The sequence below is a fragment of the Rhinolophus sinicus genome, chromosome 17 (genome assembly GCF_057876585.1).
Source record: "Rhinolophus sinicus isolate RSI-liver-muscle chromosome 17, RSI-T2T, whole genome shotgun sequence".
Taxonomy (NCBI): Eukaryota; Metazoa; Chordata; class Mammalia; order Chiroptera; family Rhinolophidae; genus Rhinolophus; species Rhinolophus sinicus.
Window position 1 is genome coordinate 9835946 of NC_142517.1, and position 17881 is coordinate 9853826.

The window sequence follows — 17881 nt, forward strand, 5'->3', positions numbered from 1 at the left end:
TTTTTGTTTACTATACAGTCAACACTAGTGACATGAACACCATAGTCGAGAAGGTTCTCTATAGCTCTTTGGGAAGCTTACTGGTGTTTTCATCTAACTGGCTAAAGCGGTGGCAGAGAACTGAGCTTTATTGGTCAGCCTAATCCCCTCTGCTCTGACTTTCTCATGGTGAAACTCGTCTGTACCAGTAAAAGAAAACCAACAGTTAGTAGGCATAACAAAGTGTAGTACTTAGTTTTCAGTGTGACACTTCGATAACTTATTAAATAATATTTTTGTAAGTGATGTGGGTTTGTTGTTTTGTTTCTGTTCACAGCCATCTCCATCAGTGATCACAGTGCTCTTGCTCAGTTCTGCAAAGATGAGAAAATCGAATTGGTAGTTGTCGGACCAGAGGCACCTCTGGCTGCTGGTAAAGATCATTTCTGTTTATTGTTACAGTATGTCTAGTGCCAAAGGAACTTGGAGCTCATCTAATCCAATTCATTTTAGAGATGAGGGTTTCTAATGTAATATTACATTGGAAAAAAAGCTTTCACCCTCTTGAAATTTATGGATTCTAGATTTTTTTCTCAAGCATCAGCAATGTGCTAAGTGAGAGATCAAATCTGCAGCTGTGGGAAGCATACGTTTTTATTCTGCTCTCTTACGGTATCAGTAATCCGTATATTTGAATAAAACAAATAACTTCTGCTGGATTTGAATCACATGTTGGTAGCATTTTTGTTTATATCTTGTAGACAACACGAAAATCTTAGTTATTCTCTGCCACCAGTCGTCTGTTTTATCTCAATGTATATTTAGTCTAATCCTAATTCTTCAGAATGGAAAGGCACCATAAAGACCTTGGCTCACCTCATGCTGCTTGTTTCCATCCATAGGAATTGTTGGGAACCTGACATCTGCAGGAGTGAAATGTTTTGGCCCCACAGCAGAGGCAGCTCAGTTAGAGTCCAGCAAAAGATTTGCAAAAGAATTTATGGACCGACATGGAATCCCAACTGCACAATGGAGAGCTTTCACCAAACCTAAAGAGGCCTCCAGCTTCATTATGAGGTAGATAGAAGACTGACTGTGAAGGGCAGTTGTTTTGTTGTGATAGTTAAATATACGGGTCACTTTTATGTCGCAAGTTTATTGTAACATAATTATGGGGGAAAGATCAGTCTATGTAGGTTGCCTTTTTCCAACATCAAAATAAAGTGGGCTTCTGTGCATATAGTACACTCTTCTGGCCTTGCTGAAAGAGGCTTTTTATATATTTATTAGTGAATAGTTTTAGGGGAAAAGATACATTTGGTTTTACAGTCATGCACTATTTTGACAGCCAAATTGACACAGTGGCATCTACAACATAAAGAATATTGATTTTTTTCCATAAGTAATTAACCAGAGTGAGAAATCATTGCTTGACATTCTGCCAGCACTGCTCAACTCTAAATTTTAAACATCCTTGTTCTCAATATTACATGAAAAACATTGAGAAATTCATGAACGTTGGTAGACATATGACTTTGCCCTTTTTTGTTGACACTTCTCCCTGTGACCTGGTATGTTTTCTTTTTAGTGGTGTCAGCTTCATTCTTTATTCATTCTAAATCTTACAGAGTTTCTTAAACACTGAATATTATCATTTCCTAGTAGCCGGATGCCTTGGGTAAGTAACAGTTTTGTTACTTTGGGTAAATCTTTCTGATCTCCGGTTCCACTCAACAGAAGAAATTACCAGCAACAGTTTCTGATGTGTTCTTTCAGAAATGGTCTATGTGCCCATGTTTATATTGCTCTTACAAAGCCGTATCTTCTACTTGAATGAGAGTATGATTCACTACTTTGTGTCATAAAGATCATTCTATACCAGTGCTCTACAACTGCTTTATTCTTCCAAAGATTTTGCCAATATGCTCTCATAATAAGTGAAAAAAGGAAAATTGTATGTGCGATATGATCACGACTATAAATGAATACGTAGGGGGAAAATTCCTGGTGGGAAACACATCAAAAGGGTGTTGGTATGATCATGAATTTTTCTTTCTGCTTTTCACTTGTTGCTATAGCATATCATTAACAAAATCCCGAAGCATTTTATCCCGAATGATAAGGGTTTATTGGCTATTGAAGACCGCTCTGTCTTCACAGTGAAGACTTCCCTGCTTTGGTTGTGAAGGCCAGCGGTCTTGCAGCTGGGAAAGGGGTGATTGTTGCAAAGAGCAAAGAAGAGGCCTGCCAAGCTGTGCAGGAGATCATGCAGGTAGGTTGAGTCCTCTGGAAAAGTAAGTTCCTAATCACACTGGGTAAATACTCTTAACGTTTACAAAATGTTCCTCGAAATAAGGAAAACAAATCTAGCAAACATACAGGTAAGTTATTGTGCCTAATACCCTGTATTATATCCATCTCTGTAAGAGTTGTTATAGATCTACACTGATAGCTAAACCATGATTCTGTTCTTTGGAAGTAAGTTCTAGCATCCTTTGTTGTCTGGTACTGAAAAATAGAAAATCCTCAGTCTACAGAACATACAAATAAATTCTCAACTATCCATGAGGACAAAATTATTTGTGCTTTGTGCCCCTGGCCTCAGAGAAGTGAAGTAATGAATTAATATACTTTTCTTTTCTTTTATGATCCATCTTGGTTGTTGTGGCTTCCTTCCTTTTAGATGAATTATTATAGGCAAACATATAAAATCAATCAGAAATAAAAATTAAATGTCAATGATGAAAACATTTGTTTTTCCATTACCTTGTTTGAAACTGGACAGCGTGATCCCCAGGAGAGTATTAGTGACACACTCATCTGTACCAGTGCTAGCTCTGTATCATTGCCACTATAAAAACAGGAAACATTTACATATTCTTTTGAGGCTTTCAGAAAGGGAAAAGGAAATTACAATACCAATGTATTGGTTCATAATACAAATGGTAGACAATAACAGCCAATTAAGTAAATATTAAAAGCTTACAATTTACCTTTTTTTTTTTAATCTACAAAAAGGATAAAGCTTTTGGAGCAGCTGGAGAAACAATTGTCATTGAAGAACTTCTTGAAGGAGAAGAGGTGTCTGTAAGTATATTTATCTTTGGGGCTTTTATGGAGGATAGAAGCTGTGGTGTCTGACCTATGAGCCCCAAACGACTTGATTTACCCTGGTTGTTTCATCTGAAAGCATAAGCCCAACAGTTACAAAGAAATTTGTATGCATTTAGTATTTGGGATGTACATGAAAAAAGAACTTACCTTCTTTTAATCTTCCCCAGTGTCTCAGTAAGAGACTTGGACTTATATCACAAATTATTTAAAAGGGGCAAAGGCTGAAATATTTTACTTTGCAAGTAGTTTGGATATTTTTCCTAACCTAGCTCAAAAATTACAGATCCTTCAGAAATTGAATATACAAGATCTGGTTCTTGATATAGGTAGCTTAGGGTTAGTTATGTTTCAACTCATTTTACCTTAAAAAAAGAAGACTTTTCCTCTAAGAAGAGTTAAGGTGCATATAGTTCTCCTTATTAAATTTTTTTTTTTTACTTTCTGGCATTTAAGCTAAGTGGCCTATTTGTTTTCTGTCCAGTGTCTCTGCTTCACTGATGGAAGGACTGTGGCCCCTATGCCCCCAGCACAGGACCATAAGCGATTGCTGGAAGGAGATCACGGCCCCAACACAGGGGGGATGGGAGCCTATTGTCCGGCACCTCAGGTACTTCCCAAAGGCTCAGCTAAAGTTCCCTAGTAATTGGTCTTCTCAAAGAGCTCTCAGACAATGCTTTTCTGTCTTGTATATTTCTGTAAATGATTACCCATCAGTAATTTGTTTTTCCTATTAAGTGAAATGGCATTTATGGTATCTCTTCTAGTCTCTCTAAAATTAACCTTTTCAAAAAAGCCTTTGAAAAACTAATTTAAGTATAGATTGAACAGATCTTCTGGCCCCTCCTCTCTGTACCCTATTTTTAACCCATGGGAGACAATTATAGTCTAGAATTATCTTTTATTCATCTTTGGATATCCAGGACCCAGCACAGAAGTGCTCAGTGAGAGAGAGAGAGACAGAGAGAGAGAGAGAGACAGAGAGAGACAGAGAGAGAGAGATATGAATTGAGAACCCAGTCAGACAATAATTTGTTCTTCTGGTCTTTCTACTTGATAATGGATAGATAAAGTATATTTCCAAACAATTTCTGGACAGTTTTTATAAGAAATCTGCATTGAGTGTATTATAAGTACATTAACACTTCAGAAACTCACCCATTCTTTCCACTGATGATAATCGTAAACTGTGCTAATAATGTAGTGCCTTTCAGATTTTTTTCTTGATTAAAAACCAAACAGGATTTGCGTTATTCTTTTTATTTAATGAATTCTTTGTTTGCAATATTATAATCTTCCCTCCCCATTTCCTTCTGCCTCCCCCTCACACCCTGGTTCAAGCCGTTGTTTCTCGGTTTAGTTGTATAGGACACAGCTCCCTGGCCCATGCTGGTATTAGGAGCCTTGTGCTCCCCCCGGCTGAGGCGGTCAGTTGCCAGTCGACGTTCAGCAGCTCTCGGCAGCTCTTGCCGCCTGCCAGCCACTCTCCATGGCTCCCGGCCACTCACGCTGGCCACTCATGGCAGCACACAGCAGCCCACGGCAGTTCACGCCAACCTCTGGCTGCTCACGCCAACCTTTGTCTCCAGCTCCAGAAAGAGCTTTTGTTCACAATCTTAGCTGTAGAGGGCGCAGCTCACTGGCCCATGTGGGAATCAAACTGGTGATCTCAGTGTTAGGAGCACGGTGCACCAACCACCTGAGCCACTGGGCCGGCCCTCTTTATTCTTTATTGTTTAAAGTTTTTTATTTTTCAATTACAGTTGACATTCAATGCTGCATTAGTTTCAGGTGTACAGCATACCAGTTAGACATTTATATAACTTACAAAGTGATCACCCCTCTTAAGTCTAGTACCCACCTGACACCAGTTGTTACAGTATTATTGACAATATTCCCTATGCTGTACTTTACATCCACATGACTATTTTGTAACTACCAATTTGTACTTCCTAATGCTTTTACCTTTTCACCCTGCTCCCAACCACCCTCCCATCTGGCAACCATCAAAATGTTCTCTGTGTCTATGAGTTCATTTCCATTTTATTTGTTCATTTATTTTGTTCTATATATTTCACTTAGCATAATACCCTCTAGGTCCATCCATGTTGTCGCAAATGGTAAGATTTCATTCTTTTTTGTGGCCGAGTAATATTCCATTGTTATATGTACCACATCCTTTTTATCCAGTTTTCTATCAGTGGACACTTACGTTGCTTCCATATCTTGGGTCTTATAAATAATGCTTCAGTGAACATGGGGATGCATATATCTTTTCTAATTAGATTCCAAATGGCTTTCTTCCGATACTTTAGACTTTATAAGTATTAAAACTACCATTTGGTAGAAGATAGTTTTAATATAAGGACTATCTCTAGGTCTCATTTTTACAATTAAATTCATAAACTCATATTCTTAAGTTTATAGGCTTATGAAATATGCGTAGAATATACTGGAAAGAATCAAAGGAGCCTCTAAATGGGAGAGGAATTTTTTCATTTTTATTATGTTTCAGGAAACGTTTTAGTTAAGTGTTAAGCGTGTATATGTTTGAAAATCTATAGGTTTAATAGTAAAAGGTGCTTTAACAGTCGGTTATGAAATGGTAATTGATGCTGCTCTATAAATACATAATCCAGCTTCTGCTTATGGTAATTTTTAACTCTCAGAGGTCATCTTTCCTATTTTATAAGAATGAGGCTGAATACCTACTTGATAGGGCCAATGTGAGTATTTAAAACGTTTATGAATTTAAAGTGCTCAGCCTATCTGAGATAGTAAATAAATGATAGTTGTCCCCTTTCATTGTCCCATGCAAGGTGATTTTTTTCAGATACTGATTGCATTTACATATTGCTGTCTGTTCCCCAGGTTCCTAAGGATTTGTTGCTAAAAATTAAAAATACCATTCTTCAGCGGACAGTGGATGGCATGCAGCAGGAGGGTATGCCATATACAGGTAAGCACATCGATGTCATTTTATTATTCATGGAGTAACTTGACACCTTTGGCAAAACTTCCCTGTTTTCTCTTTTTTTCACTACCTTTTAATTGACCATTGTTGTAACATTTGTTATGGCTATTCAAAAACTTCAAGTATTAGAAGTTTATGTTCTAATTTTCATAGTCACAATACAATGTCTTCATTATTTTTTGTGTTTTGTTTTCTCTTTTTTAATGAAGGTATTCTCTATGCTGGTATAATGCTGACTAAGGATGGCCCAAAAGTTCTGGAGTTTAATTGCCGTTTCGGTGATCCAGAGTGCCAGGTGGATGAAAAGTATTACTTTGTAGAAGATGTATATTGTTTTAATCTCAGGATTTATCAACCTTGGAATAATTACCTTTGAGAAATATAGTTAACCCTTGAACAACACGGGCTTGAACTGTGGGTACACTTATACATGAATTTTTTAAATATATATACAGTCAGCCCTCTATGTCCCTGGGTTTCACCTCTTTGATTCAGCCACTGGCATATTGGCAGTTGGGAATCCACAGATTCGGAGGCCCACTGTCTGCATCCTACGCCATTTTATATAAGGGACTTGAGCATCTGCAGATTTTGGTCTGGGAGGGCCTGGAACCAATCCCTCACGGATACCAGTGGACGACCATAGTTAAGTTTTTAGGGAGTGAAAAGTTATTCGTGGATTTTCCAACTGTACAGGGTTTCAGTGCCACTACCCCTACGTTGTTCATGGGTCAACAGTATGTGCAAGTTTTGCTGGTATCCCAGTGATTAAAATGTTTCTCAATTGCCATGTTAATTATGTTTTTCCAGGTTATCCTCCCACTTCTTAAAAGTGATCTTTACGAAGTGATTCAGTCTACCTTAGATGGCCTGCTGTGTACCTCTCCACCCCTTTGGCTTGAAAACCGCACTGCCATAACTGTTGTCATGGCAAGTAAAGGTTATCCAGGAGACTACACCAAGGGTGTGGAGGTAACAGGTGAATGTTAGAGAACAAAAGCTTGAATTACAATGTGACAAGTCACTAGTGCCACTGTCACTAGGTCCAGTTGACTGTAGGTCTCCATGCCATGTTCTGCTCCTCTTAAGGGTGTAAACCCATCAGAAACCTTTCAGGGGGTCTTAACGTACTCATGTTGTTTATTGGGTATGAGTGTTCAGATATCCACAATCACTGTATTTAAAGAAATGTCATCCATTTCCTTTCCTCTACACAAGGAAGACTGAAGTGGGCCTGGCCAAGAGCCAGGAAGATAATGGAACTGTATGAGAATTAGAAGCACATTAGTATAAACTGCATCGATGAGATACAGTTCAGAGATCTGATCTCATCACACATGGATTCCTGCAGTTTGCAGTGCACCCTGTAGTCACCTTGGGTGGTAGAATTCAAGCTTTCAAAAGTATGGCCTTCTGTTCTGTTTCTCTTTACAGGAGGTAAGGCGTCTAGTTAAAATGACGTTAAGTAAAACTTTAAAATGCCAACTAAGTTCCAGTGCCAAAAGCCCAAAGGCAGACCTCTGTGATCCCTAGCAGGCTGTAGCTTGGCCTCCCTTGGTACCCCAAAAGTGTGTTTGATTCAAACACCCTATTTACTGTCTTGCCCAGACAAGTCCATTGCCCTATGAATCCCACACATGCAACTGGGCAATTGGGAATTGGTTGCCTTTGAAAATGAGCAAAGAAAGAGATAGAATCAAGATCCCTTGTGTTATGAAATTTCTCTAAGATTAAGGTGACAAGTATAATTCATTTTTTTCCCAAGATTTTTTATTGGGGAAGGGGAACAGGACTTTATTGGGGGAACAGTGTGTACTTCCAGGACTTTTTTCCAAGTCAAGTTGTTGTCCTTTCAGTCTTAGTTGTGGAGGGCGCAGCTCAGCTCCAGGTCCAGTTGCCGTTGTTAGTTGCAGGGGGCGCTGCCCACCATCCCTTGTAGGAATCGAGGAGTTGAACTGGCAACCTTGTGGTTGAGAACCCACTGGCCCATGTGGGAATCGAACCGGCAGCCTTTGGAGTTAGGAGCATGGAGCTCCAACCGCCTGAGCCACCGGGGCAGCCCAATAATTCATTTTTGACACAGCGATTTTGGGTATTACCAATACCAGCAGTTATTTGGGTACCTGTGACTGAATGCTACTATATTACAAAAAAACACTTAGGAAAGGCATATATTAACAGACTACCAAATATGATGCTAAAAGAAAAATGGAGACAGACACGGACAAACTGGGGATATAAGAATGGTGTCTTTAAAAATTAAGAGATTGTGTTTTTGTATAAACTCCCCAGGTTCATCATTTTAGAATTTATAAAATAGAGTGATATTTTAAGTGTAAAGTTATATATGAGTGCTTTAAAAATAATTCAAAAGAAAATGAAGCCAGAAATCTTAGACAAGTCTAAAAGCTAATCAAATTTGTCTTAAAATTTTACAATTGTTATAGTAGGGAAAAGATTAAGAATATGTTTTCAATGCTATGGTCCTATTGGTTATTTAAAAAAGAAAGAAAGCAACTTTACTTGGATGACGGATAAAGGAAGTAGAAATTCCTTTAGTCTTAAGTGAAAGATGTGATCAAATGCAGGATTGTTCATTGATGTTTACGTTTCATATCTTTTTTTATTTTATTTTTTTAGTTTTTAATTTGTCACGTAAAAGTAACTTTCTACTTTTAAGTCTCAAACTTTTCAGGGTTTAGCTTTCTTTTTTTTTCCCACATTGAACCACTGGTCCTTACATGAGAATGATGATGACACAAGGTTTTAGAAATACAGTTATCTCCCTAGAGCAGAATGGACTGTTCTTAGGAGAAAGGGTCTGTTTACTAATTTATTGCATTCATTCTTTCCTGATCCTTGTGAAGATTCATTTAAATGAAATAAAGATTTTATTTAAAAAAAAAAAAAAAAAAACTTCTGGCAATTAAAAACCACTTCACAAGTGTAGAATATTGTTATCTGAAATAACATGTCAAATGTGCTATTTTACAGGGTTTCCTGAGGCTCAAGCTTTAGGATTGGAGGTGTTCCAAGCTGGTACTGCCCTAAAAGATGGCAAAGTGGTGACTAATGGTGGTAGAGTCCTTACTGTTACAGCCATCCGGGAAAATCTTATCTCAGCCCTTGAAGATGCCAAGAAAGGACTAGCTGTTATAAAGTTTGAGGGAGCCATTTACAGGAAGGACATCGGCTATCGTGCCATAGCTTTCCTGCAGCAGCCCAGGTAAATTTCTTACCAAAGTGATGAAAGCACAGCTTCAAACTGGCATATATACCTATATAGAAAATTCTGTAACCCTATACTAGTCATTCTGTATTCTTTTCTCTCTGTGGGACTGATCTGATTTTGATTTGCATTTGGTTTGAATCAAAACTAGTTACAATATTCAAATGAAATGGAAAAAATTTCATGGTAGCTCTGTATGTTTAAAAAGTTTGATAAAATCACAGTGATATTAAGGATTTTTTTCACATTGTTCGCTTTAAGTATATACGATCATTTTGTCAATCATTCAATAAAGATGAGAAAAAGGATTTTTATTCTTTTTGTAATATTTAAATATTACTGTTATACTTATATCTTAATACCTGGTTTTTTCGAAGAATTCAAGATGAAAATATTGGTCATCTACTTTTACAACTTAGTTTGATTAGACTATAAATTTTGGCAGTCTTTTGTCACTGCATTTATACCTATTACTGAAATGTATTTTTGACCCCTTTGCGATTCATTTATTGACATGTACAACTAGTCCTTTGTAAAATCAATAAACTGTTAACTGTAACTGTGGGTGTTTTGATTTCTTAAGTATATATTACAGTTACTATTTGTTGAGTTCATCTTTGAAAATAAATTTTAGGATAAAATAAGAAATTTTTAGCAACTTAATTCAAGGTATACTACTACTGATAGGCAAATTTTTAAAGTTTAAATATTGGCATTTTTTTTTTAGAAAGAAGAACATTGAAATACCATTGTTAAAAATGTATTTTTTATCTTAAACTGATAATTCCATTGAAAAGTGACCTCTTTCAAGGCCCTGCAGTCTTAATACTGTCTCAAGTTCTTTAAATTAAAGATGAAGAAAATGAGAGGCCACAATGCCAGCTGCTAACTGAGAAAAGGCTTTTTTTAAACCAGTAGAACTTTGTTTCCTATCTGAGCATGACCCTGACTGCTAATTTCATTGGTATTAACTGGCAAAGCTCTCAAACTCTGTATGTACCCTGGTACCTTGTTTCTAATAAAACTTCCCATATTTCTTCATGTATCACTGCATTCGACTAGGCCAAAGTTCTCATTTTTGTAAGGCAAAACTGCTGAATCCACAGCGCCATTCACAAACTTGGTCTCTAAATGTACTGCTCCAGTGTGTTGGTCCTGTGTAGAAGGAAATGATGCACTGAATACTACTGTCTGGTTTTGCTTTTTTCATAGGTTTTTTCATCTTGTTTCTTATTGTCTCAGCTATAAGGAAATTTACAATTCTCTGTTGTTGCAATAATTTAGGGATTTTTTTGAGGAATTATTATAATCCTGATTTTTAGAATTTAAGGGTTTCTTTGTTGAGTTCTTATAACCCTAGTTTTTACTTCTTTCACTTAGTTTTCTTACTCCTTTTCATCCCATACCAAAATTGAACAGAGAAAGATTTTGGCAAAATATCCATATATCTTAACTACCTGTGAGAAATACGGAAGGGTTAAGTTAGAAAAGTAGTTCTCAGTAGTGATGATACAATCGAATCAACTAGGGAGATTATTTAAACACATTTCAATTTCCAGGGCCAGTCCTAGACCAGTTAAATCATAATCTGTGGAGGGGTCGCAGCACATTAGGGGATATGAAAATCACTAGGGATGTATTCTGCTTTAAATATTTTAAGATTAAAATGATTTTTCCTGATATTTAGGTGATATCCTAGGTGTTTTGTTTGTTTGAATTCTTTAGAGGCCTGACTTACAAAGAATCTGGGGTAGACATTGCAGCTGGAAATATGCTGGTCAAGAGGATTAAACCTTTAGCAAAAGCCACCTCCAGACCAGGTGAGGCAGATCCTAGCCTTTGCTAATTCATTAACTTTGACAAATATTGTGAATTGATTTGGGCTTTATAATTTACAGAGGAAAATGTTCCAAATTAATGCCAAGTTGCTGTCTCGCCCTATTTAAGCCAGACTCAAAGTCTTCTGCCTTCTTGTACCTGTGATTTAAAAAAGCATCTCTTATTTAGGATGTTAAACTCAAAAGGATATGTCTGCTCCTTTAATATTTAATTACCTTCTTGATCTGTGCTTTAAGCGTGGGGTGCTCTCTCCCATTCTCAGGAAAGGCATCTTATAAAGTGTTTCGTATACTCATGTTTACCTGATCTGTCGAAGTGCAGAAAGTAATTAATTTCCTCTCCAACAGGCTGTGATGTTGATCTGGGAGGTTTTGCTGGTCTTTTTGATTTGAAAGCAGCTGGTTTCAAAGATCCTCTTCTGGCCTGTGGAACAGATGGCGTTGGAACTAAACTGAAAGTAATCAGACACCTTTGTGAATAAAGGCCTTTTGTGAAAGATAAGAGAGAATTTGCTGTATATCAAATACATACTTTGCCCTTTTGACATATAAGCACTAAAGTGAACCATACCAGATAACCATATAATATGACTAAAATATCGACATGTTTCTAACAGTACAATATTGTTGACTCTATCTCTGGATGGAAGGGTTATTTTAGGGGATGAAAAGGGATGCTTTTGGACCAAATAGCTTATCAGAATTTAGTGTTCTTTTGTCTTTAGGCGTTCAGAGCAGCTAGCCAAAAGTTGATAATATTTGTTAGCCTCCACTGATAAAAAGGAGAAGATATGATTTGGAGCTTAATTTCATGTGGATGTGTTATGTTCTGTAGATTGCCCAGCAGTGCAATAAACATGATACCATTGGTCAAGATTTGGTTGCAATGTGTGTAAATGATATTCTGGCCCAAGGGGCAGAGCCCCTCTTCTTCCTCGATTACTTTTCCTGTGGAAAACTTGACCTCAATACGACTGAAGCTGTCATTGCTGGAATCGCTGAAGCTTGCAGAAAAGCTGGATGTGCCCTCCTTGGTATGATCATTTTAATTACACATCCTTTTTACTGTATTTTAGCCCTATGTATAGCTAATGAGAGAAACTGTGTATCACAAGATCAGGCAAATAAAGATACAGATAACACTAAGACAACTTAGACCCTGGTGTCTTCAAACCCCTCCTCAAGGGTTTGTTCCCCAGACTCACACTCCTACACTGTCAGCGAGGCCTTAGCTTTCTCCCCCATCTTTGACCCCCATTTCTATCTCCATCTTTCTCAGTGGCCTCCTAGACAGGGTAGGGGTTACTTCCTCCTTATCGCCATGCAACAGAGGCAGATGGGTTCTTGGCATTCTAAATCTGAAGTTTTATTTTCCCTCAGAAGTGACACTAAAAATGTACTCAAGGTTTATAGAAACATTACTTCAACATATATCAGAATTTTGAGCAAATTCGATTTGTAGATTGACTAAGAAACGAAACTATCGTACCTCTTTTATATTACTGCTTCTGTGGACAAATGTGTTCCAGAAGCCAATTGCCTTTTCAACCATTTTTTAGAACAATTTGTAATTTGGAATCTGCCGGCCTAAACCCTGTCTTTACATGATATTCTCATAAAGTGAACTGCGGTACGCTTTTTAGGCCAGGGCATGTGGAGTTGGGTGGGCTGATTAAATCACATCTCTAAGCCAGTACCATCATCTAACAGGGATTGTAAAGATCAACTATAGGTGAAAGCATTTTTGAAAGTAAATTGCTAGAGAAATGACATTCAGCTGAGCATTCACCCTGTTAAAGTAATAGTGTTTGGAGGCTACACTCAACCTTTGTGTAAATTAGTGCTGGTTCCCCTGAAATTATGCTTGGTTAAAAGTTCTGTTAGACAGTTACTAGAGTACATTTTATTGAATGTCCGCGGAATATAGCCACGTGTTTAATTGTAGCTGGTGTCACTACATTCTAGATGGGTTTATAAATATTATGATTTCTTTACTCTTGCATTACCTTCCTGCCAGGAGGTGAAACGGCAGAAATGCCTGACATGTATCCTCCTGGAGAGTATGATCTAGCTGGTTTTGCCGTTGGGGCCATGGAGCGGGATCAGAAACTCCCTCACCTGGAAAGAATCGTGGAAGGGGATGTCGTTATTGGCATAGCTTCATCTGGTCTTCACAGCAATGGATTTAGCCTTGTGAGGAAAATTGTAGCGAAATCTTCCCTCCAGTACTCCTCTCCAGCACCTGATGGCTGTGGTGACCAGACCTTAGGTACATGCACTTACGTTTTACACTCTCCTGCTTGGAAATGTCTGAGCAACCACTTCGTGGGGTTCGTCTCTGATTAACTTCAAGTAGAATAAATTACATTGTCCTATGGTTTTGTTGTTTGGACATTATTATAGAATTGGTGTGTCTGCAGGGTCACAGTCATTTTCTGTTTCAGTTTTATTATTTATATATGCTTTGGTTTTATGTTCACAGGCTAAGTTTTTGTCTTCTCTCTCCAACATACAGGGGACTTACTTCTAACTCCAACCAGAATCTACAGCCATTCACTGTTACCTGTCTTGCGTGCAGGACATGTCAAGGCCTTTGCCCATATTACGGGTGGAGGATTGCTAGAAAACATCCCGAGAGTCCTCCCTGAGAAACTTGGGGTGGTATTAGGTAAGCTCGCGAAATGAAACTTTTGATCCGAAAACCAATAGAAGAAAAAGTACATTAGAGGGGGAAGCTCTATGGGTAGTTAGTACACATATGATTATACATGTTAAAGTCATATCATTGCGGTTTCTTGGGGGGAAAGTAGAGCTGACCATTTTCTACCTTTTTGCTTTATTAGCTGTGTTTATAAGGCATAAAAATCCTCTCATGTAATTGACTTATATATAAGATCAAGCTCTTAACAGGATGGAATCAGGAACATACCAGGAAGGGAAGAGGTAGCTATTATATAGTCCATTGCAGGAGATGAAGAGGACCCAAACCAATACATAGAGAAGAGAGACAGGTTTGAGAATCGTTTTTGTGCTTAGAAGGAAAAAAGACGTCCCGTGTTTCTATTATAGTTAAGCAGGTGAGTAGATGGTAACATTCATAACACAAGAGGAAGAGTAGATTTGGAGTAGGAAGTGGGAATACAGTGTTTTAAACCTTCATTGTGTTTATTGCAAGGAGTCTTTGAACAGAAGTTGAGATCAGGTTGGAGATAATTTGCATATGGGTGCTCATATGCAGATGGTTACAGCCAAGCGGGTAGAGAGTACCAAAAGGTGTTGTTCAGTGTTCTAGCTACGTTGGCAGAGGTAGAATTACTCAAAAAGAACAGTCAGAAACGGAGTAATAGCAATAGAAAACTAATATAGTGGGTCAAACTGTGAAAAAGAAGAAAAAAAGAAACGGAGTAAACCATGTAAAAGTATCATCAATTGAAGCAAGGATTTGAACATAACACTGGTCAGTATCAAGTACAACATAGATCTAGGATGAGGACCAGAAAAGACCAGTATATTTCAGAGTTAGGTCAAAAAGCAGCTTGGTGAGGGTAGGTGCTATCCACCAGTTTATTGTGGGGCAGTGGGTTGCAGAGATAATAGAGACAATTAATGGCGATTGCTGTTTAAGACGTTCATTAGTAAAAGGAAAAGGGGACTAATACGTTAAACGCTTGTGGCAAAAGTGAAGGACAGGGTTTTTCCTCCCTGTTTTTATAGGGTAAAGAGATAGGCAGAGAAACGGTTTCAGCTATCATAGTCAACTAGTATACATTGGTTTGAGGGAGTAGAAACTGAAGAAGTTCCCATAAAATAATGTCTTTTCCCACTGAAGTAAGATAAGCTTAATGAGATGAGCGGACCTGGAGTGCGGACTTGAGGAGAGGAGTGAATAGGAAACCCATCAAGGTCAGAAACAAGAATGAGACAGCAAGCAGTACTGAAGGTCAAAATGAATCCGGTTGTGTAATTTTTCTCCAAAAGTAAGAGCATATGTAGCCTTGAAACAACAGAAAAAAATGGTTTGGATTGATCCAGGTGGAGGGGTCAGTTATGGGGTGAAGCAGCTGTGGATGCAGGTGAGTAGATTTGCTGAGCTAACCCTAGAGTCAGAGAGTATGTGAAGTTAAGAGAATCTGAAGAGTCAGAAATAGGTGTAAAAGTGAGGAAACAGGCAAGGTAGGCTGGCAGAGTGGTCAACTGGGATTACAGCATCTCCAGGGAAGCAGAAGAGACAGGCTTGATGGGAATCCCGTCATGAGCGTAGTACAGAATTGAAGGGTATGTAAGAGGATTAAGTTAGTGGTTTAAGACACTCGGGATAGAACTGTGTTCCAGTGAGCATAAACAAAACCTTAACGAAGTATTCATCCTCTTTAAATCATTACAATCGGTGGCATGCTGATGAATGGGGAACAGGCAAGGCTAATTTGTGCATTTGCCAATCTCTGTGGTGTAAATACTCCAATCCTGCCAGTTTTAAGTGGCTATATGTAACGGTCTCTACAAGCTGGCTCTCGCACACCACTGGTGAAAAATAACATCATGGTCCCCACATCAGGAAATTGAGAGTTGATGTAGTATTTAAGGTCTGTTATGTTTTGAGTTACACAAATGTCTGTGTCCTGTTAAAAAGGAAACTCAGTCCCTTGCATCAGCCTCTGAGGTTTCTTCTAGGAATCATGCTTTGACAATAGATTTAAGAAAGGAATTCTCAGCATTAAAGTTACAACTTGTGTTATTCATGACATACTTATTCATTTGTAGGAACTAGGCTCTTAGTCTGTCAGTCTTTTTTTCTATAAATAAATACTTTGTAAATCTTTTTGCTAAAATGAGATCATAGTTTGGTAATCTGCTATTTATCCTGCCATTTAATATATCACCTACCTGTCATAATAACATCATTTTTCATGAAGAGTATTCCATTTTTATGGGTGTAGCACTATTTGTTTTTATGTAGTTACTCATTTTTGATTATTGGTAGAATAGTGAACTTCATAGTAGCTAAATCTTCTGAGCTCAACTTTAAAAAATGGATATTTCCCAGCTAGTAGAAATGGAATTAAATCTGATAGGGGACAAGATCCATACACATGGGATGCCTTTTAAAACTTGTATCAACTCAGCAGCACTAAAAAGCTAATTATCCTGCAGGTATCCCAAATAAATAAGGGGAATGGATAGTCAATGTTATTATATAACAAAAAGCTAAGTTCACGGTGACTTCTCTTTCTTAGGAGCATCATAAATATTTAATTCAGTATAGTAATTTTGTAAATCAGATCCCATAACTGTAGATTGCAAAGAACTCTGCAAATTCCTTTATTATCCACAAATTTTATGTATGTGTATGTGTATGTGTGTATACCTTCACCTAAAATTTTTTATTAAAGATTATTGTTGTGTTATTCGTGATAATAAAGGATATATATCTTTTTTTATTATTATTTTTTTAACTTTTATTGGGAAATACTGGGGAACAGTGTGTTTTTCCAGGAACCATCAGCTCCAAGTCAAGTCATTTTCAATCTAGTTGTGGAGGGCGCAGCTCACTGGCCCATGTGAGAATCGAACCGGCGACCTTGGTGTTATGAGCACTGCGCTCTAACCACTGAACCAACCAGCCGCCCCGAAATATATTCTTATGACAGACCTAAATCTAAATTTTTTTTAGATAAATATAGAAAGATAGAGTATTGACCGTAAACCTTTTATATAACATGACTTTTCCTTAAAAGTGTATGCATTTCCTTTAAATCTGTATATAAGCCACCTAATTTTGCATCATACTTAAGGTGCACTTGGGTCATCACTAAGATCCAGCTAAACATTCACAAAAGGATAGTATGCCAACCTTTACTGGAATTCAGCTATTAGCACATCTGCTACATTAGGGGATTCTAAGCCTCTAGATACTAATTAATGCAACACAAAATCTCACTCAATTGTGAATACTGGCCAAAGTGTGTCAACAAAAATGTTTCTAATGTCTAAGGTATAAATGGATCCCCAAAAAAACTTCTAAAAGGGCAGTTTATAGTTTTACCCTATAAAATAACAGTGCTGGTTGGAATTTCCATAGCTTTGTGTGTGCATGCACCTATATACTTGTTTGAGACAATAGGTTTAATCATACAACTTGCCTGTTTCCAGATGCCCAGACCTGGAGGGTCCCCAGGATCTTTTCATGGTTACAGCAGGAAGGACAGCTCTCTAAAGAAGAAATGGCCAGAACATTTAACTGTGGCATTGGGGCTGCCCTCGTGGTATCAAAAGAACTGACAAAGCAGATTCTAAAGTATATTCAGCAGCGCCAGGAAGAAGCCTGGGTGATTGGCAGTGTGGTGGCATGCCCTGAAGGTAATCGCTCCTTATTAGTTGCCCTTAGGTATAAAATATTGAATATAACTGTGTCCTGCCTCACAACCGTCAGGGTGGCAGAATACCCACTCAATTAGCTAGAGATGTCAGGGCTTCTTTTTTCTGTACCTGCTTTTCATTGCTTTATTATGTTGGGCTCATTTGCAAGCATGTTCTCCAAATACCGGAAAAATGTCTTGAGCCCACATCCTTCAGCTTATGTTGCAATGAGAAAGAGAGGCCCTCTCTTTGTCAACATCCTATATCAAATCTTTTTTTTTTTTTTTTTTTTTTTAATTAAATTTATTGGGGTGACAATTGTTAGTAAAATTACATAGATTTCAGGTGTACAATTCTGTATTACATCATCTATAAATCCCATTGTATGTTCAT

General features: G+C 37.7%; 1 protein-coding gene across 7 annotated transcripts in view; it reads left to right on the top strand.

Moving 5' to 3' along the window:
• Positions 1 to 17881, top strand: part of GART (phosphoribosylglycinamide formyltransferase, phosphoribosylglycinamide synthetase, phosphoribosylaminoimidazole synthetase) — a 34177-nt gene that overhangs the window by 4288 nt on the left and 12008 nt on the right. For all 7 annotated transcript variants that reach the window (XM_019730222.3, XM_019730217.2, XM_019730225.3 and 4 more), the window contains exons 3-17: positions 317 to 412; positions 882 to 1056; positions 2140 to 2251; positions 2998 to 3066; positions 3575 to 3700; positions 5962 to 6049; positions 6274 to 6359; positions 6875 to 7043; positions 9059 to 9290; positions 11019 to 11113; positions 11480 to 11589; positions 11967 to 12165; positions 13149 to 13400; positions 13647 to 13799; positions 17282 to 17488. In XM_019730222.3, coding sequence (XP_019585781.2) covers positions 317 to 412; positions 882 to 1056; positions 2140 to 2251; positions 2998 to 3066; positions 3575 to 3700; positions 5962 to 6049; positions 6274 to 6359; positions 6875 to 7043; positions 9059 to 9290; positions 11019 to 11113; positions 11480 to 11589; positions 11967 to 12165; positions 13149 to 13400; positions 13647 to 13799; positions 17282 to 17488 — 2169 coding nt within the window. The remainder of the gene's footprint in view (positions 1 to 316; positions 413 to 881; positions 1057 to 2139; positions 2252 to 2997; positions 3067 to 3574; positions 3701 to 5961; positions 6050 to 6273; positions 6360 to 6874; positions 7044 to 9058; positions 9291 to 11018; positions 11114 to 11479; positions 11590 to 11966; positions 12166 to 13148; positions 13401 to 13646; positions 13800 to 17281; positions 17489 to 17881) is intronic.